At 42.8% G+C, this 18293-nt stretch overlaps 1 protein-coding gene across 1 annotated transcript; it reads right to left on the minus strand.

Moving 5' to 3' along the window:
* Nucleotides 1–99: 99 nt before the first annotated feature.
* Nucleotides 100–16823, minus strand: ppie (peptidylprolyl isomerase E (cyclophilin E)). Its single transcript, XM_059954635.1, has 10 exons — nt 16702–16823; nt 11520–11618; nt 11106–11149; nt 9734–9760; nt 9013–9094; nt 6542–6645; nt 5924–6047; nt 2781–2966; nt 1575–1717; nt 100–284 (listed from the first exon to the last, which is right to left on the minus strand). Exons 1-10 carry the CDS (start codon nt 16730–16732, stop codon nt 216–218), a joined length of 909 nt encoding a protein of 302 aa, XP_059810618.1. The 5' UTR covers nt 16733–16823; the 3' UTR covers nt 100–215.
* Nucleotides 16824–18293: the final 1470 nt, after the last annotated feature.

An 18293-nucleotide genomic window follows, 5' to 3' on the forward strand; every position in this document is an offset into this window, starting at 1 on the left:
AGCTTTTAAATCTCCAATTAATGAGAAATGTGGCCCTGATAGTTTTTACACAGAATGAGAAAACATGAACAATTTTCATTGTCTCTGCAAAGAGAAAGCTGTATTTTTTAAAAAAATTAATTTATTATGAATGTTGATATATATTTACAATAATTTTTCACATTTGCAGTGAAAACGGGAACACTGAAATCTGCAGAAACTAACACCCACTGCCATCACACGTATTCTCCACAGTCTGAAATTATCACTTTCTGTTTAGGCTTTCCATCCTTTGTACCTTGAGCCTGGAAATAACAACACACCAGTTAGAGATATTTCAGGAAAAACAATCTTGAACTAAACATTATTAACAAACTAAATTGTTCATTCAAATATTTTCACCTTAAAGAAAAATTACATTAATTTTGATCCTTTTAAAGTGTCCACAAAATTAACAAAATTTGCTGCAGCCAAACTGATGATTGTAAATCAATACATTGAATACTTTTTCCATTCATGTAAATAAATTTCAGTTCCTCCCAACATTTCACTTCTGCCGAATTATATTTAAGTTCTCAAAACAATTACCCTTTTAAAAATGTGGTCACTGTGGTTTTTCCACCCACCACCAAAACAACTGTAAAAATTAAAATCATTCCACATATGGTTAACCCATAACCTCAAACATCTCATTCTTCCAGATTTCACTTTTATGAGCTTTCCTTTTGGTTTAGTTTCAGCTGTTTGCCAAACCTGGCTCTTGGTTCACATTTTCTCCAGTCTGTCTTTGTTAAAGTACATTCCAATGACCATTCTTCCCTCCCTCTCTCTTCCCCCCCCCCTCCAATGACAAGTCTCTATTTTCCTGACTTCTACAAAAAGTGTTTTGTGTTCGTTCACATCGCTGCTGTGCCAGTACCTTCTTGTTCCACTGTCTTAGAATTCTAAGTGGTGCTATTTTCCAGATTTTCCCCACCACCAATTAATGCCTCTCTCTCCCTTTTATTGTGTCATTCAATTATTGGCGGGAACTATGAGGTTATTCAATAGTTTCAATATCAAGTGAATGATTAAATTTCCTTAAAATAATTCAAAATCATAGAAACCAGAATCTGTTAATTTTATAAATATATTTATAAAATGCACAAAATCAACTACTTGATACATCTTAAGTAATACAATTACTCATTGTTATAACTTATTCAATTCTCACTGAGAAGGAATACAATCCCTTAAAGCTTAATTTTTTTTAAATGGCATTTTTAAGTTTTCTTTCCATCTACAGGGCCAACATTTCTCACTTGCTCGGTGAACATGCGCACCTCACGCAACCCTAGATACACTACTATCACTGCAGCAAAAGAAGTTACTGGGAATATCAGCACTGTTCACCTATATATGCAATTCGACTGACTGTACTGGAGAAAACAACAGCTAACGTGTTAGAACAGGGGTTCCCAATCAAAGGTTTGCAGACCCCTTGCTTAATGGTATTGGTCCACGGCAGAAATGAAGGTTAGAAGGAGATCAGAAAGACGAGGGATTATGAAATGAGAAAAATAAAAAGTAGAATTACGCTGGGATTGAATACTCACTTCCATCTGTTTGACAATATCTATTCCTTCCAGAACTTCACCAAAAACTACGTGCTTTCCATCCAGCCAATCTGTCTTTTCGAGGGTAATGAAAAACTGAGATCCATTTGTATTTACTCCTGAGTTTGCCATTGAGAGTAAACCTAAACCAAATGCAGGGATCATGAGCTCAACTAAAGAGTAAGAAATTCAGTGGTTTTGACCCAGTAAAGCAGGATCCTATTATTCCTAAGCTGCTTAAGTACTGTTACATGATTCTTGCAGCTGCCAAGCCAATGTCCTTCAAGAAATTAAACCAGCATGCAAAACATTAAATTAAATATCCCTGATTTAGCACTATCCTAACCACAGGAGAATTTACAATGACCATTGAAGCTTCTAAACAGCAAAGTTCTTGGACTGTGGAGGTAGCCAGAGCATCCGGGGATTCTTTGATTCAAGTTACTCAGTGGGAATAAAGGTGGAAGCTACAAGTGACTGCAGTGTTCACTGAAATTAGGGAACGAAAAAAAAGACCGCTCTTCTCTTGAATCCAGTTGGTACTGGAAGAATTAGCTTCTGGTGTGATGCCTACACCTGCCCGCCAAGGTTCCTCATCTAAAATTAACTACGATTCTATCCAAACGGGCACAGCAAAGGAACCAAAGGAATCCAGCTGCAGCTTAGACAAAGTTTGTGTGCAGAACACAACCCTGAGGCTCATCTTTCCCACAGACGGCCACAAAACAAAGAACTATGGAACCCGTTCTAAGAAAGACATCAACCCCCCCCCCCCCCACTTCCCCATGTGCAAAAAAAAATTGCGCATGCAGCAGCAAACAAAAAATACGGGCGAAAAACACATAATATAAAACACAAAAATCAAAAGCGTCCAGGCATATTCAGTTTAGCTCAGTGTTCGTTATCTGTAGGCCGCCCCAATCTAAAATCGCCCAAAATAAATAGCAACAATGGAGCAGCCAGAAGCACATTGTATCATTAACCACAGAGTCCAAACCACAAGCCCCGTCAATTAAATGAGTTCATTTTTTATTACTTTTATTCTTCAGCAGCAAAAGCCTCTTAGTTCACCAGTAAAACTGGCCAAGAAATTAAAGACAAAACTACAGCAAATGTCAGACGTTCAGTCTTTACATCAATCACTTTGAACGCTAACAGAATTAGCTATGCTTTTTCAAAAATAAAGCAGAAATCACACCACATTACCTGCCCCAGAGTGTTTCAGAATAAAGTTTTCATCATCAAACTTCCTGCCGTAGATAGATTTCCCTCCTGTGCCATTGTGATTAGTGAAGTCACCAGCTTGACACATGAACTGGGGGATAATCCGATGGAAACTGCTGCCCTTGAATCCAAATCCTTTCTCGTGTGTACAGAGGCAACGGAAATTCTCTGGGAGAAATGTTTTATTTAAATATTTACACAAGGACAATCTGTGAGATCTTACTATATTAATTATGCTAGTCATTTACAAAATCAGATTCCTAAGCATCCCATTGTGTACACTTTGTGATCACTGCAAGCGATAAAAATCAGTCTTTTGGAGAAAGGCCAAATCCAATGTGACGAGAAGAGATTTAGCTAAAGAACACTGGGACTAAACTTGGCATGCACAACCATAACTGAACAACTGGAAACCTTTAAGTTAGAGATGTCTCAGCTATAATCTAAGTATATTCTCCTCACGGCAGGGAAATTAACACAGACCTCTAAATGACGGGGAAAAAACGAGCTAAGTAATGCAGCAAGAGAAAGCATATGACAGATACCAGTCTAATGACAAGAGTAAATCTGGCTCATTTAACAGGGACCTGAGGGGCAACTTCTTCTATGCAGAGAGTGGCGTATTTATGGGATGAACTGCCAGAGGACGTGCAGGTGCAATAACAACATGTAAAAGACATTTAGACAGGTACAGTAGGTGGACCAGAAAATATTAGAGCAGAGTTTCCAACCTTTTTTATACCAGGGACAAATACTATTAACCGAGGGTGTGTGGACTCCAAGTTGGGAACCCTTGGCCTAGAGGGATATGGACCAGATGCAGACAATGGGGCTAACTTAGATGGACACCTTGAATGGTTCAATTAGTGTGGATAACTGGGGCTGAAGGGCCTCTCTCCATACTGTATTAACTCTATGAGAGAGAACTTTTAGTTATGTAGAGAAGCTTGGACTGTCCTCTGCAGGAGCCGAGAGGTTGTAAGTTGACCCAATGGTTTTAGTTCATTGTTAAGCGAGGGAAACTGTTCCCATTGATGGAGTGGTTAAGAACCACAGGATGCAGAATAAAGGTGATTAGCAAATCAGCAAGAAAAGAAAAAACTCTTTACAGCCTCCACAAGATTGATGGATGCTTCAGGCCATGATGTCCAATGCTTTATGTCAACTGGGCTGTTTTACTTAACTTATGAAAGACTTGTGTAGATAAAAACTCATTAGTCCACATTACATCCAACTGATAAGCCAGTTAGAATAATCTAGATTAGATAAATAGAAATTTGAACTAATTCTATGGATTCACAACGTTAGATAGGGATTGCAGGACAGGTGATGTGTTGTAACTGCAACACCTGGGCTTTGCTGGAGATCTGATTTCTAGCAAACGCTTCTGTATCTTGAAAAACTTCAACCCAAGAGGTGTTGAGTGGAACTGCCAACTGCAAACATTACATTACACGAGGAGTTCCCGACCTGGGGTCCACGGACCCCTCGGTTAATGGTAGGAGGACCATGGCATAAAAAGGACTGGGAACCCCTGGTTTACGTTAGGGAAGGGTGATATGGGTGGTTTGATCCAGGAGGCAGGTGAGGGAGCGGCCTGGAGCTGGACAGCAGTTCAGCAGGGACGAGGACCCAGGTTGCAGGAGCCTTAGCTTGTCACTTTATCCAACAGGTCCAAGGGATTTGTAGGCTCAACAGCTGCTCTGACTCAGGTGGACAGGAGCGGCTGCAAGACACAACCGAGAATCAGGTAATCTACATCTGTTTGAATTAATTGAGTTAATTCCAGTATTTTGTGTTTTCTAGTATGCTATGTGTTTTATTTGTTTTCTCTCTCTTCGTTAACCTTTAACAATAACAGACATTTTAAACTCAATGGTCGCTAGATCAGCCTTGGCTATGACCTCACCAGTCAGACGACAAAGGTGCCCCTGGAGCTTTTATTCAATATCGGTGCTGACTTTGTGACTCAGGGCTTCCGGAAAATTCCAAGCCAGTTTTGCAGAAAACTATCCTACATCCTGTTAAGAAACTCACTCTCTCTTGCCCTCTCTGGTACAAGCTGGTCTGTTTATTATTTATGTAGTTAAAATCCATGAGTAACATCGCAGAGTTTTTGCCAACTCATCATCATCACCATTGGCCATATTGTGTAACATGGGGGATCATGATCTTTCCATGACCGTGATTGTTCTTGGCAAACTTTTTTTTACAGAAGTGGTTTGCCATTGCCTTCTGCTGGGCAGTGTCTTTACAAGATGGGTGACCTCAGCCATTATCAATACTCTCCAGAGATTGTCTGCCTGGTGTCAGTGGTCGCAAACCCAGGACTTGTGATGTGCACAGGCTGCTCGTACGACCGTCCACTACCTACACCCATCGCTTCACGTGACCCTGATTGGGGGGGTAAGCAGAAAAAGTGGTAGAGGCAGGTTCGGTATTGTCATTTAAAGTAAAATTAGATTGGTATATGGACAGGAAAGGAATGGAGGGTTATGGGCTGAGTGCGGGTCAGCGGGACTACGTGAGAGTAAGCGTTCAGCACGGACTAGAAGGGCCGAGATGGCATGTTTCCGTGCTGTAATTGTTGATGGTTAAGCAGGTCCTGCACCTTGCCCAAGAGTGACCTGCCGACTAGCAGAGGGACGAAGTGTCTTACACCTCCTTTGCCAACTACTTCTATCCTTTTCATCAATTCACTCCTCTTATAGGAAAAAGAGCCCAGAAGCCAAACTGCTGAGGCTTCAGTCTTTGTAGGCTCATTTGGCAGAAATCAGACGATTCACGTGTAAAACCTGAATATACAGAACGTTTGCTTTGCCTCAAGCTGTGCACATTCACAGATCTCGGCAACTTCAGTTCCGATTTTTATACAATAGAAAGCAAATCCCCAAAACCATGGCATTTCAAAAAGGGCAATTCAAGAGAGTATCTACTATGAGCATAAATATAACGTTAGCAGAAATGGCCCATGGCCTGTAGTCTGGGCAGACAGCCTCGGGTGACTCAGATACAAGGTGGGTGAAAGGAAATAAGTGTAACTAACAAGGTGGTTATAAATAATAAGGACACACTTGTGTGTGGGTGTGAGTGAGTGTGCGTCTGTGTGTTACATAATTGCTTACCTACAGTCATTGGAACAACATCAGCTCGCAATAAAAACCGTATTCTACCAACAGGCTTATTGCCTATCTTGATGTCCATGTAGACTTGAGGATTGGCTCTTGATTTTTTGGCTGGCGGCTCACCCTTAAGAAATAATTATTTTTAATGATTAAAATAATTATGAACAAAAAAGGAACTTTCAAATAATAAAGTGCTGACATCCATTAATATAAAATAATACAATCAAAAATTATTTTCCCAATATCAATGTTATCTGCATATTTTCACTAAGAAATCATGGATTTCTACTTTCTGGTGTCTTAGCAGCATTCCATGATTTTTAAGAAAAAGGCAGTTAACGCTTGGATTTCATACCATACGAGAGGTACATTTGATATAGATGTTTGTGAATTACTGAGCTGGTTAAACAACACAATAAGACAGACTTCATTGTCATTTATCACAGTCCAGCATCCATCTCACTCTCCAGATACCACTTCAGCCTTTGCCAAATTTTGTATTAGGGCATTCCAGAACTAAAATAACCTGTTAAATGGTGCTCGTCCAACTGCACTGCCTTCCTATGTGGAATTATTTTCCCAAAGTGTTTCACAGTGATTCAAGAGAAAAAGCCTCACTTCCTGCGTTTGTGTTTCTCCACTGTCTCTTCCACGCTCATCGCTTTCAGTTTCCTCCAGGGTCTTTCCAGCAAATTTCTTTAACCAATCATCGTCCGACCACACTAGGTTGAAAGAAATATCACTTATATTTCAGTTACAAATAGCAACAATTACATTAATGCCACTAGTTCAGCGAGGCTTTATAAGGAATTATTCCGTTTGCAGTTTGCATGGTGAGCAGTTCTGGCTCTTTATCTCAGAAAGGACCATCCAAGAGGACCACAGTCTTGTCATCAGATTTGGAGGCTTGTGTTCCTCAGTGACCCAGAGAGCTATGTTGGGTGGAGTTAGGGCTTTATGCTTTGGGTCTTGGCAGGGTCACCCATGCCAAACAGGTCAGGCTGGCATGACTGACTGTCATAAGAACTGAGCTACTGACGCAGTGAGGGAAGCCCTGGGCACCACCGGAGAGGGAGGACCTTCACTGCTGCCGTAAACACCAGCGGCAGAATGGGCGGTAGATAGCAGATGACTCATCAAGTCTGCTCTACCATTCCATCGTGGCTGATTTATTGTCCCTTTTAATTCCCTTCTCCTGCTTTCTCCTCATAACCTTTGATCCTCTTACTAATCAAGAACTCATCCACTTCTGCTTTAAATATACCCAATGCCTCCACAGCAGTCTCAGGCAATGAATTCTACAGATTTATTGCCCCCTGACTAAAGATATTCCTCCCCTTTTCTTTTCTAAAAAGACATCCCTGTATTCTGAGACTGTGCCCTCTGGTCCTAGATTTCCCCCACTACTGGAAACTCCTCAACCTCCACTCTATCAAGACCAAGGGCTCCCAACCTTTTTTTAATGCCATGTACCCCTACCATTAACTGAGGGGTCTGTGGAGCCCAGGCTGGGAACCCCTGATCTAAGCCTTTCAATATCTGGTAGGTTTCAATGACATCCCCTCATTCTTCTAACCTCCAGCAAGTAAGGCTCAGAACCATCAAATGCTCCTCACAAATTAACCCTTTCGTTCCTGGGATCATCCTTGTGAACCTCCTCTGGACTCTCTACAATGCCAGCATATCCTTTCTTTGACCGCCTACTACCCATTATGTCGCTGAAATTTAGGGCAGCAATGAAGGTCCTTCATCTCTATCAGTGTTCAGGGCTTCTTTCATCATGTCAGTAGCTTCCTCTCGGTTTTCACCACTATTGGTTATGGAAGTTGCCGGTGGAGACTCAAGAATACTGTCACACTCAGATGAAGGAGGATTCTTCATTGCTGTTTCCATAACAATTTTGTTTTATCAGTCAGGGTTGTTAGCTTGGAGCCAAACCCTCGAACCTTGGAGGACCAGTGGGTCACTCTTCGTCTGGCCTCTACCCTTTGACCTGTTTGGCATGGGTGACCCTACCTTGAGCCAAAGCATAAAGCCCTGACCCCAGCCAACATAGCTCTCTGGGTCAATGAGGCACACCAGCCTCCAAACCCTACGACAAGGTTGTGGTCCTCTTGGAGGACTCGATAAGCCAAACGGCCTAATTCTGCTCCTATGTCTTATGGTCAAATTTTCTTCTCTGAGGGTTGAAAGTCTGGAGCTTAAAGACTCAAAAGGCAGTGGAAGCAGAGTATTTGCATATTTTCGAGGCAGAAGTGGATAGATTCTAAAGAGTTGGGGGTTGAAAGGTTATCACAGGGAGCCTGGATGCAGAGTTGAGGTTACAATGGGATAAAGCACCAACTTACTGAAGGACAGAAGATGCTCAATGGGAAGAGTGGCCTCCCCAGCTGCTAACTGACAATTCATAGGCTCTACCAAAGTTACTTCCAAATCTCTCCCCATCTAGCCTGTAAGCTGCTGCTTGAACCTCTCCCATCTGTTTTCCTGGCTGCTCTCAACATCAAAATGATCTTGAGCAAGGTCATGAATGATGACTGATGTCACTGCGTTAAACGGCACATTACTGACTCTGAATCTCTTCAGCCTTTGCATTTCAGCACTGCCCCCTGGACAGCTCAGCAGCGCAGAAACACACGAGATTCTTCAATGCTGGAAATCCTAACAACACACACAAAACACTGCAGGAACTCAGCAAGGCAGGCAGCGTCCAGGAGAGGAATAAACAGTCAACGTTTCGGGTTGAGGCCTGATTGACCACTGCCTTTGAAGACAAGCACATGCAACTGATTCTATTTAAAGACTGTTTGCTCTAAGTACAGTGTAGTGTCTAATGCCACATAAGGGTATGCTAGTTAGAAGCTGTTTGGCAACAGCCTCCTGCCCCAATTACAATGAATGTCCTAAATAAATGAAAGGAATCCCAGCTATTTTTGCAAATAGTTTCTGTTCTGTAAGGGTTGTCCCAAATAAGCAGCTGCCCCAATTAATAGGTGACCTAATTAACCAGAATCCACTGTATATCCTGTAGTAGCTATTTAAGTTCTGTCAATGAGGAAAATACTTATTCTATGAGTTTTACTCCTCACCTGCTCTTGAGGATCCCTCTTTAATTCGCATAGGTTTTGCCAGATTTACTCGGATTGTCCTTCCAAAAAGTTCAGACTCATTCTGGTAGATGGCATGAAAATAAAGACAATTAGACAATTATGTAGGGTGCTTTTAGATAACCTTCACTTTCAGACAGATCCCTCACCCACTGTTACTTGGAACTTCAATGGGTATCAGTTCTCAACCATTTTACATTATTAACTGTAGGAGCTATATATCTATGTTCTGTCTGTCTGAATTCTATTTTGCGTACACGTTTTATGGGTTATGGTAATTTGTCACATGGGTTGGGGTGTGCTAGAAGCAAATAAGAATAGTTATGTATTCACACTTTGTCCTAGTTAGTTAGCTTAGTTAGAGGCAGCCAGGGTTATGGATGATATTTTCTGTTGACCACTAATTAGAACACTAATTACTCTTACTCTCTTTATTTTGTAATTTTGCTAATTTTGGTTATGCTAATTTCTAATATCGCTATAATATTGTTTGGTTTTGCTGGTTTAATAACAAAGGATCGGATGTATTTTCTTTTGACCTGGAGCTCAGTTATTTGGAATCGCGTCACACAGTGTTGAGCCCCTCGATCAGTCTCTAAAGGGTTTGGGTTTGTTTTCAAGTAATCGCTACATTAATGATGATTTTAAAATGTTGCTCTCTATAATAAAAGAATGTGAAGAAGGCATACCATTTGCCACCTACCATGTTATCAATGGCAGCTGCAGCGTCCTAGAAAAATAAGTGAAAAGTTGTAAGCTATCAATAAGCAGCATTCCAAACCTATTTTTAACTGAACATTATATTTCAGCAGTGCATTGGAGGGAGAAGATTTTATTGACCATAACATCGGTGGATGAAATAAATGCCTTAAATATACAACTAAATGTGAGGCGATAGATGGTAAGGCACTAGACCATTTCACAGTTTACAGACATTTTCAGAAATATAAAAAGACTTTCTCTTCCTGAATCAAGAGTGCTTGTGTTACAGATGGATCAAATGACTTTGGGAGTGGGGTGGCACAACCATGTCTTCATTCACAATCCACACTTTACACCTGTTCCCGCTGGTAACAATATCACACAGGAGTAAAAGACAAATTGTGGGAGGAACTCAGCAGGTCAAGCAGAATCTAGGGGGATGCAGGGTGCCGACCTGAATAGTCTCCCATTTTTATGCCTCTGCAGAGGCTGCTTGACCTGATGAGTTCTCCCAGGTTATCTTTCTGCTCTAGATTCCAGAATCTGCAATCTTTTGTATCTATATTATCAAGCAGGTGTCCTTGGAACATCAAACTAGAAACCAGAGATCATCTTTATTCCAGATATCCAGTACCTCCTGCCATTGCACCTCCCTCCCATTGTTATCTTAGCATTATTCATACTTCCTTATACTCAGAACTTTTGCACAAGTCTCACCATTCAACACACCTGCAGATGAAAATTAGAGGGAAAACATGCACAAATATTACCCAGTTTAAACAAACAGTAAGCGCATTTTTTATGCTGAGACAACAAATGCTGGAAATCTACAACACAAAATGCTGGAGGAACTCTGCAGGTCAGGTAGCATCTACGGGGGGAGATGTCCAGTCAATGTTTCAGACTGAGACCCTTCATCAGGACTGGAAATAAGTACGGGAGATAGTCAGTACAAAAAGATTGGGGTGGTGGGGGGCGGCAAGGGGGAGGGGGGGAAGAAAGAACCGGCAGGTGGTAGATGGGTTCTCATGAGAGAGTGGATAGTCTCTAAGCTGGTGATAGGTGGAAATGACAAAAGGATGAAGAAGATGGAATCTGACCGGGGAAGATAGTAGACCATGCAATAAAGGTGGGTGACGGGCAGATTGAGAGCATGGAAGTGGAAAAAGAGTTAATTTATATAATTTGCTCAAAAAATATTTGCTAGCTGAAATGCATAGCTTTCACCCATGGAATATCAATAATATTTCTAGTTGGACACTTAGAAAATAAAATACTGAGTGGTCTTCAAATTAGTTTCTAGTATGCATATACTGATGACTGACAGACTAGTTTAATTTTGGTTATTAGAAATATAACAAAAACTAACTCACCTCGGCATTCTCAAATTCAATAAATGCAAAACCTCTGTGTTTCTCTAAACAGGAATAACATAATTTAGATTGTTTAACTATTTTACAATCTTTATTACCAGATTTACCAATATAAAACACCAGGAATGACAGAAAACAGCTGTCACCATACATACTGTACGATGTAAAATCTAGAACTAATTTATTTTTACAAATTTTAAATTTAGATCTTTATATATTTAAAATTAAATTTAGAGGTTTAAGTATTAGGACAAGAATTTTGGAACATCAGAACTCATTCATTAGGAGCGTTCGAGTTTTCATACAATGTGTACCAAAAAAAAATTCTAAATCACAAAGGAAGCAATACTTATTAAATTTGTTGCATTTCTGATCCTGACCAGAGCTCAGTGAGGTGAATCTATCAGCATTTACCTGTCTCATAATCCAGCGGAATCTGAATGTCCATGACATCCCCGAATGGAATGAACGCAGCATGAAGCACCTTCTCGTCCACCTCTTCAGCAAGGCCACCTAGTTAAATTGATAAACATACCTCAGCTTCTTGCCAGATGCAATTAGGAGAATGCAAACACACAAGAGGTTCTGCAGATGCTGAAAATCCAGAGCAACACACAAACACACACACACACACACACACAAAATGCTGGAGGAACTCAGCAGGTCAGGCAGCGTCTACAGAAAAGAATAAACGGTTGACGTTTTAGGCCAAGACCCTTTCTCATGACTGAAAATCTTCCCTCCTTTTGTGGAAATGCCTCAGATTCCTCCGGGATGCATGTGACAGCCCATTGGTAGTTCAAAAGGCAAGGAAAAACATTGCTAATAACACCTGGCTGAAGTAAAATGTGTAAACTATCACCGCAAATAATGATGAAGCAAGCCGAGGCGAAGCCAATTCAAAGGATGGGCCGTGCGGGTCATCACAAAGCTGAGAAGCAACGTGCTCAAGACGGGGGTCGCGGGCGCCACTGGAGTGAGCGATCTGGAGCGGAGTCGATGTGGAAGAGTTCCAATGCCTGTCCACCTAACCCAGATACGAGGTTATAAAAATCCATGCGCCGAGCCAGTTTGGGGAGATCGAGATCGGCTTCAGGTTGTGCGGACCAAGAGTGTCCGGGTCCTAGAGTGAGGCACTACCTCGGTCAATTTAAATAGCGGCACAGACAGGCGGGAAGCACCGAGACTGTGAACTGCTCCCACTTCTGTCGTCTCTGCCAGTTTTGTGGCATTTTTGCCCCACTAATATGATGAACTGAGATTGAGGCTTGGGCCTACTCCGGGAAGCGGGAAGCGGATCTGGTTATTGTCTTTCTTAAATCGGGTTATTCGGGTTTCTCACTTTGTGGCTGCCTGTAAGCAGACAAATCTCAAGGTATATAATTTATACATTATTTGATAGTACATATATTTTGAACCTCGACTCCTAACGGTCTAAAGCCAAATGCTCAGACTAAAGAACAAACCTACATTACATCTCTCTATAACAAGATGTCCAGTTAAAAAGTTTGTAATCCATTCACAAAGTCACCGAGACCCACAGTCTCCAGAGTTTCAAACGTCACAGCAGTACAGTGATGCTGCTGTATGATGGTATTAAGATTATGGTCAAAGCATCATCCATTAAAACTAGGCAGAGAGACCTTGTCAGGGTAGATATTCTATTATCTGGATGCACTTTGATAATCATTACAGTAATAATTACAAGTTATGGATGACTTTGGGGGGCACAGCAGTGCAATTAATCAAGCCGTTTCCTCACATCACCACTGACCTGGATACACTGGTGCTACTTGCATGGAGTTTGCACACTCACCCTGGGAATGTGAGGATTCTTGCTTTGTCCCACATTGCCATTAAGTCACGGAGTCACAAACAGCACTGAAACGGACCCCCCCAGCCCCCTGACTTACATGCATACCCCTCTCAGGTCCCTCACTAGCTGCATCACAGCCTGGTATGGAAACACCAATGCCCCGGGATGAAAAACCCTACAAGAAGACGTGGATATGGCCCAGTCCATCACGGGTAAAGCCCCAACCACCACTGAGCATATCTACATGAAACGCATCCATTGTCAGGGACCCCCACCACCCAGGTCATGCTCTCTCCTCACTGCTGCCACCAGGAAGAAGGCACAGGAGCCTCAGGACTCTCACCACCAGGTTCAGGAACAGGGCCCTCAACCATCAGTCTCTGAAACCAGTGGGGATAACTTCACTCACCCAACACCGAACTGTTCCCACAACCTATGGACTCACTTTCACGGCCTCTTCACCTCGTGTTCTCGATATTTATTGTTTATTTATTTGTTTGTTTTTGCTGTTTATTGTCTTTTGCACAACAATTGTGTGGCTGTTCCATTGGGTGCAGTCCTTTATTGATTCTATTGTGTTTCTTGTATTTACTGAGAATGTCCGCAAGATGAATCTCAGAGTTGTATACGGTGACATACATGTCCTTTGGTAATAAATTTACTTTGAACTCCCCCAGAATCCACGACATAGCCGCACGTGAGAAATATTCATTCAGCTTTGCAATGTGGGATGTAACTGGAGCCCCTGGACGGACGCCATGTGGGAACACACCAAGTCTGAACAGACAGGAATAAAGTCAGAACTGAGCTCGGGTTGCTGGGGCTGTGAAGTAACAACGTGTACCACTGGGTCAGCTGGCGAAGTGGCCAGTGTAAATCACCATGAGGTTTCCTATCATGAAGTGAGGTTTGTTGTGCAAAGACACAAGAGGTACTGCACATGCTGGGAATCTGGAGCAATACACACAACGTGCCGGGGGAGCTCAGCATCTATGGTTGGGAATAAACAATCGACGTTTCAGGCCGAGACCTTTCGTCAGGAAATGCAGAGACATAACATTAAATTACAAAATAAATAAATAGTGCAAAATAATTAAGTAGCCTTCATGGACCATTCAGAAATCTGATGGCGGAGGAGTTGTTCCTGTTTTATTAAGGATGGATCATCTGGCCTCTCATCCGCCTTCCCGATGGTCGTCACGAGAAGAGTGCATGTACTGGATGGTGAGGGTCCTTAATGATGGATGCTGCCTTCTTGGGATATCACCTCTTGAAGATGTCCTTGATGTTGGTTAGGATTGTACCTGCGATACAGCAGGCGGTCTACAGCTCCCTGCAGTCTCTTGCGATCCTATTTGTGTGGTAGATTCTGAAATGACTTGATGATAATGTCAGGGAGAGGGAAAATGGGGATCGAGTAGCATTGGTGTAAATGAATGCTTGGTGGACAGCACGGATTCTTTGGGCTGAGAGACCTGCTTCCATTTGCCTGACTCTGACTTTTCTCAACTTGTTTGATCTCCAAGTAAATATTATATATATGAGAGGGGGAGAGGGGGAGAGGGGGAGAGGGGGAGAGGGGGAGAGGGGGAGAGGGGGAGAGGGGGAGAGGGGGAGAGGGGGAGAGGGGGAGAGGGGGAGAGGGGGAGAGGGGGAGAGGGGAGAGAGGGGAGGGAGAGGGGGAGGGAGAGAGAAAGAGAAAGAGATATGGTTTTGTACAACTATACATAATTGCTGTCACATCAAATGGAAGGTTATGGACCTGAAATGTTTGTTCGTACCACTGCTGGTGCCTGACTTCCTGACCGCTTCCAGCATTTTGGTTACGATCTCCTACTGTGTACGACCCAGAAAGTTTTAACTGGATGTGCTCAGTGCCAAAGCTTCAGAAAGTGTCCAAAACTGATTAACGAACAGCACAGGTCAGTATAACCCCAGGTTCAGTCAGACTGAGAAAGTCATATAGCATCAAAATGAGTCATTCAGCCCAACTGATCCATGCTGACCGAAGCTAGCTCCCTCTACTGCCAGCTGCACTCAGCATATTCCTGGGTGTGTTGGTTGTTAACATAATCAATGCATTTCACTGTTACGTTTCAATATACATGTGATTTAGAAAAAGCAATTTGTATTGTAAGTAATAGAATCCAGGGAGCTTTGATGGGAATGGGGTAGTTACAAACTTTGATTAGTGTAAATCTGACTTTTCATTAATGCAACAATTGACAACCAGCATTCACTCAATCCTTTCCCCAGAACCAGAGGGCATATGTTTACGGTCAGAAGGAAAAGATATAATCAAAACTTCGGGGCAACTTTTTTATTATTATTAAAGTTCAAAGTAAATTTATAATCGAAGAACATACACGTCACCATATACAACCCTGAGATTCATTTTCTTGTGGGCATACTCAATAAATCCATAATAGAATAATAATCATAACAGAATCAATGAAATACCACACCAACTTGAGCGTTCCACAAGTATGCAAAAGAAAACCCACCTTGCAAATAAAAAGGAAAGAAATAAATAAACAATCAAGCAAGCAAGCAATAAATATAGAGAACGTGAGATGAAGAGTCCTTGAAAGTGAGTCCATTGGTTGTGGGAACAGGACACTGATGGGGCAAGTGATGTTGAGTGAAGTTATCCACAAAGGGGATAAGGGCCTGATGGTTGAGGGGTAGTAACTGTTCCTGAACCTGGTGGTGTGAGTCCTGAGGCTCCTGTATCTCCTTCCTGGGGACAGCAGTGAAAAGAGAGCATGACCTGGGTGGTGGGGGTCCCTGATGATGTAGATGAGTTCAGTGCTGGGGAGGGCATGATGGACTGGACCATATCCACTACTTTTTGTAGGCTTTTCCATTCAAGGGCATTGGCGTTCCACACCAGGCTGTGATGCCACTAGTCAATTTACTCTCCACCACTCATCTATAGAAGTTTGTCAAAGTTTTAAATGTCATGCTGAATCTTCACAAACTCCTAAGTAGAAGTGCTGCTGTGCTTTCTTTGTAATTGCACTTAGGTGCTGGGCCCAGGATAAATCCTCTGAAATTATGACACCAAGGGACTTAAAGTTGCTGACCCTCCCCAGCTCTGATCTGGACTAGCTTATGGACCTCTGATTTCCTCCTCCGAAGCACTGTCGACGTTTCGGGCCGAGATCCTTCGTCAGGACCCTTCAGGGCTCTCGGCCCGAAACGTCGACACTGCTTCTCCTTATAGATGCTGCCTGGCCTGCTGTGTTCCACCAGCATTTTGTGTGTGTTGTTGTTTGAATTTCCAGCATCTGCAGATTTCCTCGTGTTTGCTCAACAACCAGTTCCTTGGCCTTGCTGACATTGAATGAGAGGTTGCTGTTGTGGCCCAGGGGTTGAGAGGGGTAAGAAATCGGCCATTATGGAATCGCGAACAGACTCGATGGGCCAAGTGGCCTAATTCTGCTCCCATGTCTTATGGTTTTATAGGTATATGGATAGGAAAGGGTTATTCGGCATATGGGCCAAACGCGGATAAATGTGACTGGCTTAGACGGGCATCTTGGTCGGCGTAGACAAGTTAGGCCGAACTCTCTGTCCGTCTGAAAGGTCTCAGCCCGAAATACCGACCGACTGCTTCCCTCCATAGACGTTGCTCCAGATCTCCCGCGTCCGCAACAGGAATCCCTCCGTCGGGAACCGACCCCTCACGCCCCATTTAAACGCTCACCAGGTTAAACCCCCTACCCCTACCGCCGCTCCTTCACCCCGAAGGGGCAGCTTCGGCCTCTTTTCACTCACCCACGTACAGCACCCGCTTGGTCGACGCCATTTTGGGGTCGAACTTCCCCTCTGAACTTTAACCTCCGGCCTGGGGCGGTGCCAAAGTGAGAGCGAGATCGCCGATTGGCTCCTTCACTTGTCCAAAGGATTCCTAAACAACCCACAAAGCTGATTGTAAATGACATCTATCAAGCTCCTTCTCTCACATTCTTGCAGTGATCAGCAGCTCCGGTGTAGCGAATCCGGGTTTTCTCTGGGTAAGCCACGAGGCTTTTCTCTAACATCACCCCAATGGTATTGCACGCTTCTCTTACAGCATATAGATTATAAAAGGCTGTCAACTTGCATTGTAACTGTTTCTCTCAAAGTCCAAATTTATTATCACATATAGGTCGCCGTATACGACCTTGGGATTTATTTTCTTGTGGGCGTTCACAGTAGATACAAAAACACCCAACATAATCATTGAAAAATTACATGCAAAGACAGACAATTCTGCAAGTTAACAAAAAGAAAATATCGAACACAAGCGTGGTAGAGTAATTGAAAGTGAGTCCAAAGGTTGCATTGTGCTGTAGGTTTTCTATGTTTTTTTTAAAAAATCGATGTTGTGGATTAAGTTTATTGCTGAGGGGAGTGACGTTGTCCACACTGGTTCAGGCGCCTGATGAAGAGCAAGAACTGTTCCTGAACCCGATGGTTTGGGACCAAAGGCACCCGTACCTGCCTCCCGCTGGCAGTGGCGTACAGAGATCATGGCCTGGATGCTGGGGGTCCTTGATGGTGGATGCAGAGCTTCTTGCAGATGTGCTCTCCACAAATACTGCTGGGCGTTTTATCCATGACATGTTCGTTCAGTATTCTTCCACCACCACCAATCCTTCCCTTGTACACATCATTCAGTGAAACTACAGATTTTGCAACTTCTCACCTTGTGCTGTTCAGGGCTCCATTTGCCCCCAGCTAAACAAATTAATTTTGCGTACTATATTCACTGCATACAAGGTGACTGAATACAGACCGGGTGACCAGCTGTTCTCACTGCTCCAAAAGTGTCACCCAAACTTCTGATCTCTTACCAGTTCAATTCTCTTGTTTCATCCCCTTTCTGAATGCCATCTTTTGTTTCCTACATTATTCCAGTATAGCTCAACAACACTACTAAAAGTAAACACTCGTCTTCAACAAGACACTTTATAGTTTTTAGGACTCACCAACTAATTTTACAATTGTATTTATTTATTGAGATTCAGAGTGGAATAGGTCCTTTGAGCCAAGCTGCCAACCCCCAGCAATCCCCCAATTTAATCCTAAACCAATCAAGGGACAATTTACAATTTACCAAACTTGTGTCATGGGGAGATTGTACAAACTCCTTACAGGCAGCGGTGGTAATTGAACCCGGGTTGCCTGTACTGTGAAGCGTTGTGCTAACCACTGCACCACCGTGTTGGACTTTTTGCACAGCACCATCATCTCTTTTGGTACTCAAACTCCCCTGCTTCCTACACCATCACACACCCTTGATTTTTTTCCTTCCTGCTCCCCTCCTCCATCGCATTTTCTCTCTTGTTTGGTTATGGCAGATTATTTCCCTGAAACATTACTTC

The sequence above is a fragment of the Hypanus sabinus genome, chromosome 30 (assembly GCF_030144855.1).
Source record: "Hypanus sabinus isolate sHypSab1 chromosome 30, sHypSab1.hap1, whole genome shotgun sequence".
Taxonomy (NCBI): Eukaryota; Metazoa; Chordata; class Chondrichthyes; order Myliobatiformes; family Dasyatidae; genus Hypanus; species Hypanus sabinus.

Bases quoted from the DNA above. Each gene is read 5' to 3' on its own strand.
- ppie (XM_059954635.1), bottom strand. From the start codon at position 16,732: ATGGCGTCGACCAAGCGGGTGCTGTACGTGG. The intron at 9,095-9,733 runs GTAGGTGGCAAA...GCCATCTACCAG, and splicing joins CAGCTGCCATTGATAACATG to AATGAGTCTGAACTTTTTGG. The intron at 2,967-5,923 runs GTAAGCAATTAT...CATTTCTCCCAG, and splicing joins TGTTGTTCCAATGACTGTAG to AGAATTTCCGTTGCCTCTGT.